Source organism: Phocoena sinus, chromosome 10 (genome assembly GCF_008692025.1).
Source record: "Phocoena sinus isolate mPhoSin1 chromosome 10, mPhoSin1.pri, whole genome shotgun sequence".
In the NCBI taxonomy this organism is placed as follows: domain Eukaryota; kingdom Metazoa; phylum Chordata; class Mammalia; order Artiodactyla; family Phocoenidae; genus Phocoena; species Phocoena sinus.
In genome coordinates this window covers 45,964,645-45,979,663 of record NC_045772.1, presented here as the reverse complement: position 1 = coordinate 45,979,663, position 15,019 = coordinate 45,964,645, and the positions used below count along the sequence as shown (strand labels likewise).

At 36.7% G+C, this 15,019-nt stretch overlaps 2 protein-coding genes across 3 annotated transcripts in view; both read left to right on the top strand.

Annotated features, from left to right (window-relative positions):
• The window catches only part of TBC1D15 (TBC1 domain family member 15), a 66,986-nt gene extending 60,559 nt beyond the window's left edge, over positions 1 to 6,427 (top strand). For both annotated transcript variants that reach the window (XM_032644364.1, XM_032644363.1), the window contains 3 exons: positions 1,512 to 1,628; positions 2,148 to 2,234; positions 3,492 to 6,427. In XM_032644364.1, coding sequence (XP_032500255.1) covers positions 1,512 to 1,628; positions 2,148 to 2,234; positions 3,492 to 3,713 — 426 coding nt within the window. In that variant the 3' untranslated portion in view covers positions 3,714 to 6,427. The remainder of the gene's footprint in view (positions 1 to 1,511; positions 1,629 to 2,147; positions 2,235 to 3,491) is intronic.
• An 899-nt stretch (positions 6,428 to 7,326) lies between these two features.
• TPH2 (tryptophan hydroxylase 2) overlaps positions 7,327 to 15,019 on the top strand; it is a 104,279-nt gene continuing 96,586 nt past the window's right edge. The window contains exon 1 of the mRNA XM_032647183.1: positions 7,327 to 8,062. The gene's annotated coding sequence lies outside the window, so the exon portion shown is untranslated. The remainder of the gene's footprint in view (positions 8,063 to 15,019) is intronic.

The following is a 15,019-nucleotide window of genomic DNA, read 5'->3' as shown; positions in this document are numbered from 1 at the left end:
ATTTTGCCGTATTCACTTCTGGTTTTTTCTCTTTCTTTCCAAAACAAAAAGTATTTAAAGATATAGCTCATATCTTTAATCACCACCCCAAGCCCCATTTCCCTCTTCCCCTCTCTAGAGGATATTCATGATCATGTTTTTGGTTTATATCCTTTTATTCCCTCTTGCACCCAGGGCAACTCTTGATGAAAAACAGAAAATTATTATTTTCTTCTTATACATTTATTAATTGTTAAGTTAACAGATGGATGTGCTTTTGAAATAGAATATTGGTATAATGACTGCTTGATGCCTTGTCTTTATAAAAGTAAAGATGACAGAAATATTCCCAAGGAAAGAATGGGGGAAATAATCTGTTTGGATAATAAATAGACTTGTATACAGTGGGCACCCTGAGGCTTTTACACCTGGAAATTGATTCCTGTACTTCTGGTGACTGTGCTGCCATTAGAGAAGGTGATGCACTGATTGAAGGATCACCACTTTATGGAGGATCACTTTCTTTGTTTGAAATTAGAAGGAAAACGCACATGTTCTTGACCCAGAATCATATTTTAAAGTTAATCAATTTTATTAAATTGTTATCTCAACTTCTTTTTAAAAAATTATCAACATAGCTGTAATAATTCCTTAGTTTGTGTTTACCAAATAAATTGGAACTTTTAATGAAACTTTTGAGGTTAATTGCATTGTAATTAAACTTTTAAGAATTGGATTTAGTCTGAAAATTATTCTGCTTAATTTACTTCTGGTAAAAGAAGTAAAAACATTTCAGGTATGCTTTAATAATAGTGTTTACATGGCTCTTTTGATCTTTCTAAAAAAGATATTATTAGGTACATTAACCAGGGGGAAATTAAGAACTTAAGTTTTAGGGCATTGGCTATACTTAGGAAGAAGTGCAGCTATTGATCAAATGTTTTATACATTTGGGTATAAATTTTGGGTGGTCAATTCAGTTTTTGTCAGAGATATTCTGAGTTATATAATACGATGTTTAGAATGTAGAGCTACCTCTGGGTGTTTTTAATTCCATGCAGTGTATAACTGAATCTTTATTCCCATGATTTAGCTCCCCTGTACCCCTCCCCGCCCCCCGCCCCACCAAGACTGAAGATGATTTAAAAGTGAAAAACTGAAGGTTCAGAAAAATACTGGAAATGCCTCTGGCCCTTACACTTTAACCTCATGACTGTGGCTCCTTAGTTAATACCATTTATCATACTGGTTAGGTTCAGTGTTACTGTAGTTACCTAAAGAGCCACATTTGGAACTCATCATATTCATATAATAGTTAATATTATATTAACTATTAATATAATATTTACTTTGTAGGTAAAAGTAAGACTTTCCTTCCCCACACCTCATTTCTTAACTAGAAAAAGAGTGGACTACCCCATCAAGGCAACTCGTGCTTTGCACAGAAGTCATTCAGAGTTCGGCATTGTATCTGTGAGGAAAATATTTTAGAATTGATAGAGTTTACTAAATAGGTGTTCTGTTTTTTATAGGTAATGTGGACTGAACTACCATGTAAAAATTTCCATCTTCTTCTCTGTTGTGCTATTCTGGAATCAGAAAAGCAGCAAATAATGGAAAAGCATTATGGCTTTAATGAAATACTTAAGGTAGTTGTTACTTTAACTTAAATTTTAATATTTTGGCTCTTTCCTCTTTTTGGTGGTATTGATATACATACATTTCCTTGGAACATTATTGAATCCCTCAAGTAATTTTAGTTTTATCAATGACAGTTAGTACTAGGACTGACTCTCTGAGAATGACAGTTCAGCAAGTACGTATTGCCAGTTATTTTTCCTAGCTAATTAGGAAGAAAAGGAAATTCAGCAAGTGCTCTTTTATGTAGTTCAATTTTCTAAAAAAATAATTCTTTTGCTTATAACTTGAGATAGTAGACTTGGGACAACTGCTGGATTTAATGTTCTGTAAGCTTATTAGCTATTCTTTAGCTTTAAAACTTGAAATGATCTAATGAAAGATATATTAAATTTCCTGTTCACTTGTAGTATGAGGGTGTTTTTATTTTAAGGATTTCATCTACAGTGTAATATAACTGGTAATAAGTTGTATAGTAGAATATAATAGTGTTTCAGTTTCAGTTATTTTATTTTATTGATTTATTTTAGCATATCAATGAATTGTCCATGAAAATTGATGTGGAAGATGTACTATGCAAGGCAGAAGCAATTTCTCTACAGATGGTAAAATGCAAGGTATACAGTGTTTTAAGTAATTGTAAGATTTTTTTGTTCATATATTTTTGGTGGATTGAGGTCAAGAAAGAATTTTTCCTTTCAGAAGTAAAATTGGCAGCAAGTTGAAGGCAGACACAAAGCATTGGCTAGCATTTGTTTACCATTATAAATTTACAGCACTTAATTGAAAACAATTGGTTAATTATGCTAGATAGGAAACATATAATAATAAGGCAAAATGACAAAAGTAATGAAAACAATAAAGAGGCTGCAGAAGCATTGATAAATTACCTAATCAAAGAACACAGAAAAGGACCTCATATTAAATATGTAGTATCTTTAAGTAAAGACAGATGCTAATCAGAAATGTCATTACATTTGTATCAGTCAAACTCTTAATAATCTCTAAAAACAAGGCGAAGTTGATGTGTTATGTTCTGAATTTAAACCAAAGTATTAGACTTTTGATGTATTTTGGTTTTCATATTTTTTATGAGAATTCTTATTTGGTCTTCGTGTCATTTGATCATGGTTCCAAATATTTATTTTGGTTCAGTTTTACACACAGTTATTTGATAGCTGTTCTGTTCAAAACCTGCCAGTGAGGGCTTCCCTGGTGGCGCAGCGGTTAAGAATCCGCCTGCCAATGCAGGGGACATGGGTTCGAGCCCTGGTCCCGGAAGATCCCACATGCCGCGGAGCAACTAAGCCCATGCGCCACAACTGTGAGCCTGTGCTCTAGAGCCCGCAAGCCACAACTACTGAAGCCTGTGCACCTAGAGCCCGTGCTCCGCAACAAGAGAAGCCACCGCAATGAGAAACCCATGCACTGCAACGAAGAGTTGCACGACACAATTAGAGAAAGCCCGTGTGTGGCAATGAAGACCCAACGCAGCCAAAATAAATTTTTTTAAAAACCCAAAAAACCTGTCAGTGAGATACTTCTTATGTTTAAGGAACTTCTGTGTATTGAGGGAGAAAGATGGTGTCAATAAGGAGAATGAAATAAATGCAGAATATTAGAAAACAATATGCTTGTGGGAGTGGTGGGATGGGGTGGAGAGTGGCTAATTCAGAATAGAAGGTCAGAGAACCACTTATTAAAAAGAGTGGTTAAGGGTTTCATTTGGAGAGGAGAAGGGTGGTTTGAGAGGGTGCATAACAATTACACTGTTAAAGCAAATGCTTAGATGTAGTATTAAACAGAAGTGTTAATTTGTGATTACTTTTCCTCTATGGTGAATGATGATTTTATATTTGATTTTTCTTATTCAGGAGTTGCCACAAGCAGTTTGTGAGATCCTGGGGCTTCAGGACAGTGAAGTTACAACACCAGATTCAGACAATGGTGAAGATGAAAATGTTGGCATGACTAGTTGTCCGACATCTGCATTTCAGAGTAACTCCTTGCCTGTACTTGCTGCCAGTGGAGCCAGAGATGACAACCCAGCAGAGTTATCCATGTCCCCAAATGTCAGCAGAGTAACACCTGCATGATCATTCTTCTTGCTTTTTGAAGAGACACTTCATTGCAACTTCTTTTCAAGTACTGGAAAGGTGGAAATTTAAAATCTTGGTATTGATCATGCTTTAAGGTTTATGGAAAGAAAGTGTACTGATGTTCTTGCATTAAAGCTTTATGAAGATTTAAACTAATTATTTTTGTAGTTACTTCTACCAAATAGCCTTTCCTTTTCAATAACATTCCTTAGTATTTTTATAGCTAAGTACATTTTATTTTCTCGCTGATGAACTAGAATTGGATAAATATTACAAGTGGATGAGTTGGAAATTATGCACTTTGAAAACATTCACTTTGTTTACTCCAAGTTCAGTGGGTTTGGATTTGATTAAATGTTGAGCCTTTCTATAGCGTTCTAAGTTGAGAAGTAGATTGTTACCCAGTGATGAAATAAAAGAATTTGTTTTTCTCTTTTGTTTACAACAATACAGCTTAAATATTTATGCTGGTTGAATGTGACATGAATTGGACATTTTCATCAATGCAGTTTAATGTGTAGATAAAGAGCTATTTCAACCATAAGAAGTGGATTGGCAGTATATTTTTACATTGAATTTTTCTTCACTTGTATATAAAGACTGTATAAGTACTTATTTATGAGTATAAGAAAGGATAGGCATATTTTCTTTAACTGAATAAACTTGACTATTGATTTATATAACCTGATTTCACAAAGTTAATACATAGCTTCAATATAAGATCTTTTTCAAAACTATTTTCTTAACCAAACATTTATTTCACGAGACTACATCCAACCCTGTATCTGGTATAATTTTCAAGTTAATTGCTTGTAGTCTCACTTTACTAGTAATGTTTACTATCTTTCCTAATAATGTATTAACTGATTAATCAGGTCTTTAAATTTTTATGAAATACTCTTTACAAAAAGCTTATGTCAAAAATTTCAATATACTATCACAAGTCTCAAAATAATACTTTTTTGTATATGAATGAAGCTGTTGTTTTTACCATGCAGTGTTGCATGATATTAAGTTATGTGTAATTAACATAACTGATTCCATTTTAATTGTAATTTGTTAAATTCTGTACATATCATTAAAATAAATTTGAAGTTGAAGTAGTGTTTTCAGTTAAATTACACCCAGAAATAATCTGCTAGTTTTTCATCAGAAGAAAAAAATCCAAGATGGGCCCCAGTGCATCTTATATTTTTATGTTGTAGAAACAATCATTTGAATGAATTGTGGAAATAAGCAAGAAACATGACCGTTTATAGAACTAAAGAAACTTTTCATTAGCATGAAATTGGGCATAGTGTTGCCTTGGAAGATATAATTATCTGAATCAGTAAATCAGCTTCCTACAATTGATGTTAATAATGTAAAATAAAAGCTACACAGTTCTAAAATGGTCCAGTAGGTAGATTTTTTTTTTTCCCCCCCAGAGAGCTAGGGAACCAAAAGAACTTTTTTCTTACTTGAGCATTAACTGACAGTCATGATAGTAGAACCATTAGATTTTTAGTTTTTAATATCATATGTGTGTTATCTTTCATCAGTTAATAATGAGTAAGCCTATTCAGAGAAAAAAAAAAGTAAACTGATCAAAACCTTGGCATCTCCAGCCTTTCATTTCCTGCTGTTGAGGAAATTGCTGAGAACATCTTGATGTCCTTCTTGTTCTTCCTGGACAGGGGCTTTGGGGGAGTTTTTTTCTACTATGTAATATAATATCTACTTCAGAGTTTTAAAAAATCTTAATACATTTAGTAAGTTGAACTTTTGTCAAATTCTATTATTTTAAAACTACTTGTTAAAAACATTTTTACTAAACAGTCTGAATTTCTCTTTAGCCCATTTTTTATATGGAAATGATACTAATGTAGTGCTAAGTAAAGTCTTACTTGATTAGAGTCCTCAAAATCCAGTTAGCAAATACCATGTGAACTTGAGCTGTTTGATATTGCTAAAATAGATAGTTCAGGTAAATGTCTTAGTTTAACTTTTTAAAGATTTGTTTCAGTTTTCATAAGATGCTCTGTCCATGCTGATAACATGTAAAATATTGTGTGCTATATTATATGATATTTAAAGTTACAATTCAAGTAATTTAGCTGTAAAACGTATTTACAGTTCTGATAGGAGTCTGTGGGAAACCTTTTTGCATTGGAGATCATTCCTATTTTGATTGTTTCATGTGCCGAGGATTCTTCACCTCTTTATAATGCTAGAAACTTGGTGATGACTAAAGCTTTTTTGAGTAAGGAAAACAACTTTTTGAGAATGACAGTGATTCTTGCTGAACCTGACCTTTCCAGAGGTTTTTATGGATGCCAACTAATTCTTATGGGAAATTGATGTAATTATGCCCATTATCAAAGATACTTTGTATAAAGTAACCCAAAATGTTTACTGAAGAACCTAGAATTTCACTTGACTTTGTGTGTAACTATGTAATAGGTAACATCATTCCAGCTTGCATTTCTTTACTTGGGCTTTCAGAAGATGCATGAACCTCTTATTGTATTTGAAATCTTGTGTGTATACATGCATATTTTGGTGGAAAGGTCATATAGTTTCTCAGAAGGTTCTCTGATTTTCCCCAAAAGTTGAAAACCATTGTTATAAATTGTGCAATGTGAGGATAATGACATAATTTGACCCACGCTAATGATTTTATATGCTGAACCTCCATTAATTAAAATATGTTTAGAGTGCTCATTTCCAAATTCTTGGTCTGTATTGTCAAAATACATGTCCAGGCTCTACTTCAGAGCTACAGAATCAGAATCTTTGGAAGTGAGGTTAAGGAATCTGCATTAAAATGCTTCACAGGCTTCCATGTGGTTCCTGAGCCTCCCTGAAGTTAGAGAACTGGAATTATGTAGTGTATTTTATAGTTTAACATTTTGACTTATGGTCAGGTAGGCAAATCCTTAAGTTGTTAGAGAGTAGTTCCTTGATTTTTCTCAGGTGGAATTTGCCCTAGTTCTGGTCACCATCTTTAGTAAAAAGTGATGACAGTCATCTTAGCCCATAGGTTCCCCCTCCGTTCTTACATTTTTTTTTTTTTTTTTGCAGTACGCTGGCCTCTCACTGCTGTGGCCCCTCCCGTTGCGGAGCACAGGCTCCGGACGTGCAGGCTCAGCGGCCATGGCTCACGGGCCCAGCCGCTCCGCGGCATGTGGGATCTTCCCGGACCAGGGCACGAACCCGTGTCCCCTGCATCGGCAGGCGGACTCCCAACCACTGCGCCACCAGGGAAGCCCCTTTCTTACATTTTGAAGACAAACTTTCAGTGTCATTTTATTTCTGAACATGAAACAGGATTAAATTTGAGATGAATCTGAAAGGTTTCCATTAGTATCTAATGTGATTATCCAGTACTAAACATCTGTACTTAATTGTACTTTTGATGTGAATACTGCCATTTGAATGATATGATGTATTTGGCCTAATCTCCCTTTGGGTCCTTATAATATGCGAGTTTTAAGTTGTAGATTTTTGAGTATTGCTCTGATTGCAAGTATTTTTCTCACTGTTTTATAAATAGACTCCTATTTTTCGGGTTATCTGTCTTGACTTAGGGAAAAACAGTGTTTCATCCTTAGATGCAAAGGTGGGGTGGGGTAGGGCAGTGCGATGGGACATACTTCTATAACTTTTGGGATATCCAAAAGCACTCTTTTAGCCCATGGGAAACTACATTGTTAACAAAGTCACTGTAAAGAAAAACTGATTGTAATCTAAGTCTCTTCTTCAAGAGCGCTCCGGAATCAAAAATATCATATTTGCCTAATGTAGTTCAATCCCTAAAGTTAGAATTGAAATGTTAGGATAATAGGTCAGCTGTTAAATATGTTTCTCCTCAAATATCTCTGTGGTATATTGTTCCTCACATCTCTCTCTATGTGAAAAAGTAGACAGAGTGAAAAGAACAAATTCCAGTAAGCTTAGCTGTGACCAATGAGCAGTCCAGTTCTCTTTCAGCTTTTTTTAATTAAGAAGACTATTAACTTCAGAAATGGGCTTTTGCTGTAACAGTCAGTAATAGATATTTCCAACACCACACTAGTCTGGAGGTACCAGACCCAATGGGTTAGTAGACTGCTTTAAAAAAAAAACTAGAGCTGTGTTTAGATTGCTTTAGATGTTGTATGGCCAAATTGTATATCTCTTTTCCATGGGTGTTGCAGGCTCACTTTCATCTGCTGTAGTACGGGTTGAAGTGGTGGAGGCCACTTGAGTTGATATAGTTTGGAGATTTTCTTCATGTGAGCACAGGCTCATCCCTCACTCTATCATGGCATAATCAATTTTATGAAGACTTCTCTTTAAAAGAGTGGGATCTTCTAAGGTCTCAGGTGAGCCTAAGGCTTTTTTCCCCATACTGCTACCTTTTTTTTTTTTTTTTAATTCAGTTGTAGATACTTAAAGTAACAGGATAGATGACAACTTCGTTAGCTATGTACGTGACGTTGGTTTGTGAATATGTTGAAAAGAAAATGCTGTTATGTAGAAGCCTGCTTGAGTTTCTTAAAAGTTAATCATGGCAGGCTCATTTCATTTCCTTTTATTGATAGTATACTACCAAATCAAGAAAATACTTTAGCTATGGCATAAATTTATTTTGATATGGTATTCATGTGGTTAGGTTGGAGGAATTAGGAGTGGATGGTAGTAATAGTGAACAGTTCCTGCCAAAGAACCTAAAATGTACCCTGTAAGCTCTAGGAGTCAAATGTCAATGGGAAAAAAAATCCAACCAAACTGATTAGGTTGGTTTTGTGCTATAAAGTTCAGCCTTTTCTATTCAATGTAGTTTAATCATAGAAGGCATACATATCAAATTTGCTTGTGACACAAACTTGATAGGCTGGAATGATGGCTTAAAACCAAAAGGACAAGCTACTTAAGGGAAAGAGATCAGACTTTGTGTTGATTCCCAATCTCAAAGTAATCACTATTGATTTTTTTCCAAATATCTGCATACTCTCACATCCCATATCTATTCTTTAATAACTTCACCTGCCTTCTCCGTTCACCTTGGGGAATGACCAGGAGAATTCTTTCGTACTTTCAGTTTATTTCCTTTTATCCTTCCCCTCAAACACATTTCTTTACATCTCTGAAGCTTAGCTTTCCTTTGATGACATTTTATTCCCAGTTGGATTTTTATTTGGCCAGGGTGGTGAGGGTGAGTGGTGACGGAGGAAGGGAAGAGTAAGAAGTCCTCGGGGTCTCTCATCTTTTGCCTACAAATGGAAGTATGTGTGTGTAGTGGGAGAAGTTGATAGGAGTGGAAAGATTGGTCTGACCTAATTGTGCACCATGGATACTCCTTTATTTATATCACGTTTTCCATATCTTTTTCCTAGAAGTCTTCAGCCTCCTAGGATCTACTTCCATTTTCCAGGTGGTTTAAGGACTGGCTTATATTATTTCTCTCTTGTTTTTACAACTGTCTTCAGTAGGACAGATACCTACGTTGAGGACTCATTGATGTCCTTAACATAAAACTTCCTTAATTTCGTGGGCCTTGTCTCATCTGTCAGCTGTTTATCAGCATGGCCATTCACGATCACATGGCCCTCTTCATCGGTAAGATCTTGTGTTTGAAGGTCTCCTTATCTGGCAATATCTCACTTTATACTTTCCTACTTTCTGACTCTTGGGCTCTGTAACTGCTTGGTCCAAGCCAATTCTGTAGGCTCTTCTTACGACTGTTGGCTGCCTGGTTATCATGGACTATAAGGACAGTCACTTCATCAAAACCTAGGTATACGTATCTCCTTAATTTCTGCCAAAGATTCCAAACCAGTTCCCCTATTTATATCACTCTGGCTTCAGAATCAGTGAAGGATAGGGAGATAACTAACACTTTGAGCATTTTAATATCTGCCAGACACTGTGATAAGAACTGTATACACATCCAATTTAATCAGCATAATAGCCCTATAAGATGTAGGTATTGAGACTTCCCTGGTGGCACAGTGGTTGAGGATCCGCCTGCCAATGCAGGGGACACGGGTTCGAGCCCTGGTCCGGGAAGATCCTACATGCCGCGGAGCAGCTAAGCCCGTGTGCCACAACTACTGAGCCTGCACTCTAGAGCTCACGAGCCACAACTACTGAAGCCCGCGCACCTAGAGCCTGAGCTCCGCAACAAGAGAAGCCACCGCAATGAGAAGCCCACTCACCGCAATGAACAGTAGCCCCTGCTTGCTGCAACTGGAGAAAGCCCGTGCAGCAACAAAGACCCAATGCAGCCAAAAATAAATAAATAAAATAAATAAATTTATAAAGAAAAAAATGTAGATATTATTTCCCTGTATTACAGAAATGAAGGCTGAGAAATGTGACATAACATGTCCTCAAGCATAGCTAGGTAAGTGGCAGAGCTAAGATTTAAACTCAGGTTTGTCAAAACCAATGCCCTATTTCTCTGCAGTATAGTTTATTTTTAAAAGTTTTAATTTTTGTCATCAACATCACACATTGCACATGGTTTCCACAAGATTTGTTGTTATGAGAATTTTTTTTCCTTCTCCCTACCCTCCAGTTCCTCCTCCCAGTGGCAAGACTTTCAACTTTCAGCTGATTCTTTTGGTGTTTATTTCTATATCTCTCAATGCTGTGATATGCTTGTGTTGCTCCTACTTTAATTTCCAGTTTGAGGAATTATCCATTGACTCCCTGTGTTCAAAGATGGAGACTTAGCTTTCTTCCCCCTCCCCTCAGTTCCCACAGTATACTCTTCTTTATTGTTCCATCTTCCATATAGTTGATATAATATTGGTTAGGGCAGTGCAGTTCTTAGCTGAGACGTGTCTTTCTTTGGCCCTTTCATTTTTCTTTGGGGGTTAATTCTTATTAAGGTTTTTTGTTTTTGTTTCTTTGGGTGTTTTTTTTTTTTGCTGATTTTATATATAATTGTCACTAATCCAATCTACCAAATGTTTAAATTGGGGCTTGTCAACTACGGAGGCTTTACCATAGGGTAATCTGATTGCTCCATTTTGTTCAGAGCTCTTAATGTATTTTTAGGTTTTTCCTTTTTTCCTGGTCAGAGTCTCCAAGCTTTTCCCACTACCTGGCTGCAGGGTAAATGCCTGGTTCTCAGCCTCCTGTGGTTTGAGTCTCAGTATCCAGGGCATGCATTCATTTAATCACTTCCCTTTCAGGGTGATACTATTCTCAACCACGTCTAGTGCCCTTCAAACCAGAGGCCCTCTGTTTTACCGTTCCCAGAGAATAAGCTCCATTCATCTACCTGGGGGCAGGAGGGGAAGTGGCTTGGCTATGTAGAATAGAAGGGAATATGGGGTTTTAACTGCCTTTAAAAAAAATAACAGTTTCATTAGGATATAATTTATGTGCCATAAAATTCACTCTTTTAAAGTGTGCAGTTCACTGGTTTTTAATATATTCACAGAGTTGTGCAACTATTCCAATATCTAATTTTAGAATATTTTCATCACCGTCAGAAGAAACTGTACGCGGTAGTAGTCATTCCTACCTCCCGACTCCCTCCAGCCCCTGGCAACCACTAATCTACTTCTGTCTGTCTGTCTGTCTCTCCTCTCCCCCATCCCTTTTCTTGTTTCTTATTGCCCTTTCTAGACATTTTATATAAAGAATCATACAATATGTGGTCTTTTGTGACTGGCTTCTTTCACTTAGTATGTTATTTTCAAGGTTCATTTATGTCCGAAGACATTTCAGTACTTCCTTTATATTACCATTTATGGACATAACATGTTTTGTTTTGTTTTTTCAGTAGTTGATATTTGAATTACTAGGAATTTTGTTTTTTTGATTATTATGAATAATGTTGCTATGAACATTTATGTACAAGTTTTTGTGTGGACATATGTTTTCATTTTAGGTGTATACTGAAGAGTAAAATTGCTGAGTCATGGTAACTCTAGGGTTAACTTTTTGAGGAAATGCCAAATGTCTTTACAAAGTGACCACACCGTAGTAACATACATCTAGGAGTAAGATTGCTGGGTCATATGGTAACTTGATAGTTAACATGTTGAAGGACTACCAAACAAAGTGGCTGTATCATTTTTCAATCCTGCCAACAATGTATGAAGCTTGCAGTTTTTCCACTTCCCTTCCAGTACTTGTCTGTCCTTTTTATCTTAGCCATCCTAGTGGTTTATAAAGTGGTATCTCTTTTTGTGCTTGATTTGCATTTTTCTAATGACTAATGATGTTGAACATCTTTCCATGTGCTTATTGTCTATGTAGTCTTTGGAGAAATGTCTGTTCAAATGCTTTGTCCATTTAAAAATTGGTTTACTTGTTTTTTCATTGTCGAGTTGGTAGAGTTCCTTATATATTCTGGATACTGTCTTCTTTCAGATACATGACTTATAAATATTTTCTCCAATACTGTGGGTTGTCTTTTAATTTTCTTGAGGATGTCCTTGGAGGCACAAAGTTTTTAATTTTGATGAAATCAGACTTTACATTTGGCTGCTTATGCTTTTATCATATCTAAGAAAAAATCGCCTAATCCAAGGTCATGACGATACTCCTATGTTTTCTTACGAGTGTTACAGTTTTAACTCTTAAATTTAGGTCAGTGATCCATTTTGAGTTAATTTTTGTATATGAAGTAAGGTAGCATAACCGAAAGCGGGGCCCGGCTGCTTGCTGACTGCTCGCAGCTCAAAAGCCAATAAAGAGGCAATCTTCAATAATTGGTGCCGGGAAAACTGGACAGCTACATGTAAAAGAATGAAATTAGAACACTCCCTAACACCATACACAAAAATAAACTCAAAATGGATTAGAGACCTAAATGTAAGGCCAGACACCATCAAACTCTCAGAGGAAAACATAGGCAGAACGCTCTGACATAAATCACAGCAAGATCCTTTTTGACCCATCTCCTAGAGAAATGGAAATAAAAACAAAAATAAACAAATGGGACCTAATGAGACTTAAAAGCTTTTGCACAGCAAAGGAAACCATAAACAAGACAAAAAGACAGCCCTCAGAGTGGGAGAAAATATTTGCAAATGAAGCAACTGACAAAGGATTAGTCTCCAAAATATACAAGCAACTCATGCAGCTCAATATCAAGAAAACAAACAACCCAATCCAAAAATGGGCAGAAGACCTAAATAGACATTTCTCCATAGAAGATATACAGATTGCCAACAAACACATGAAAGGATGTTCAACATCTCTAATCAGAGAAATGCAAATCAAAGCTACAATGAGGTATCACCTCACACCAGTCAGAATGGCTGTCATCAAAAAATCTAGAAACAATAAATGCTGGAGAGGGTGTGGAGAAAAGGGAACCCTCTTGCACTGTTGGTGGGAATGTAAATTGATACAGCCACTGTGGAGAACAGTATGGAGGTTCCTTAAAAAACTAAAAATAGAACTACCATACGACCCAGCAATCCCAGTACTGGGCATATACCCTGAGAAAACCATAATTCAAAAAGAGTCATGTACTACAGTGTTCATTGCAGCACTATTTACAATAGCCAGACATGGAAGCAAGCTAAGTTTCCACTGACAGATGAATGGATAAAGAAGATGTGGTGCATATATACAATGGAATATTACTCAGCCATAAAAAGAAACGAAATTGAGTTATTTGTAGTGAGGTGGATGGACCTAGAGTCTGTCATACAGAGTGAAGTAAGTCAGAAAGAGAAAAACAAATACTGTATGCTGACACATATATATGGAATCTAAAAACAAAAAACAAAAAAATGGTTCTGAAGAACCTAGGGGCAGGCCAGGAATAAAGATGCACACATAGAGAATGGACTTGAGGACATGGGGAGGGGGAAGGGTAAGCTGGGATGAAGTGAGAGAGTGGCATGGACATATATACACTACCAAATGTAAAATAGCTAGTGGGAAGCAGCCGCATAGCACAGGGAGATGAGCTCTGTGCTTTGTGACCACCTAGTGGGGTGGGATAGGGAGGGTGGGAGGGAGACGCAAGAGGGAGGGGATATAGGTATATGTATAGCTGATTCACTTTGTTATACAGCAGAAACTAACACAACATTGTGAAGCAATTATACTCCAATAAAGGTGTTTAAAAAAAAAAGTTAAAAAATAAAGAGGCAAGGTCAGTGGAAAGCAAACTGCTTTATTTTGGATGCCGGCAACTGGGGGGTGGGGGTGGGGTGTAGGATGGACGTCTGTCCAAAGGCCAACTCCCCCCTACTGGCAGTCAGTGGGGAAGAGCTGTTATAGGTGGAGGGAGGGGGCTCCATGCAGAAACAGCACAGTCAGCTCAGACAGTCATCTTGAAATTTGTCATTGGTGGTCTGACCAGCGTCATCTTGATTGTTTTAGGTACAGTTAATCTTCAGTTCCAGGGTTGGTTGGTTCCCATTTCCTTGAGGCCAATTCTCGGAATTGTGGCAGCTTACGTCATGGCTGCAGCCTGGTCATCATGTAGTTAACTTCTTCCAACTGCTGGAGGTTTCAGTATCTTTAAGAGCTCACAGGATATGGCTCAGAATATTATCTACAGCCCTTGAGGAGGAACTAAACGTCCTTGACTGTGCTTAATGACTGAACTATTATTGTTTGATCTCCTTTGACTGTTTTCCTTTGTTTCTGCATTTTCTCACTTCTCTGATTAAACTTATACTTTGGCTAAAGTTTTTCTACAGACAAAAGGCAGGTTGAGGATGTGGGGGGCAAGGACCGTAGGGTCCTGCTCTGCTTCAGTAGGAGTCTGACTTCATTGTTTTTCATGGGGATATCCAAAGTTATTCTTTCGCTATTGAATTGCCTTAGCACTTTTGTTGAAAATCAATTGACCATAAACGTAAGAGTTTATTTCCGAACTCTAAATTCTATTCCATTTACCTGTATGTTGATCGTCTTGTAGTACCACACTGTTTTGATTAGTCTAACTGTTGTTAAGTCTTGAAATTTTTTCACAGCTTCTTAAACAGTCTTTGAGCCATTCTTTTTTGGTCTCCTCCATTTACCTCCACTTCTAGAGGTATTTGATCCTTTAGGGGATTCGACAGTGTTAACTGAGTTGCTTCTCAGTCTTCTTCATTGATAGCTTCGGGTTCAGCTTTCTCATGTCTGCAGAGTCTTTGATCATTTGTTCATCTCCTTTTAAGCTCTCAGTTTTTTGTTGCTGTTGTTTCTCCAATTTATGCTACTCTTCTGTGCCTTAAAAAGGAAAGGAAGTCTTTTACTGTTGCTTTAGTAGGATTTCTGGAGGAAGCAAAAATAGTGAAATCTACACAGAAAGAGTCCTTTAAAATCTCATACGAATGATCTAGACCTATTGCTTACACTTCGGCACC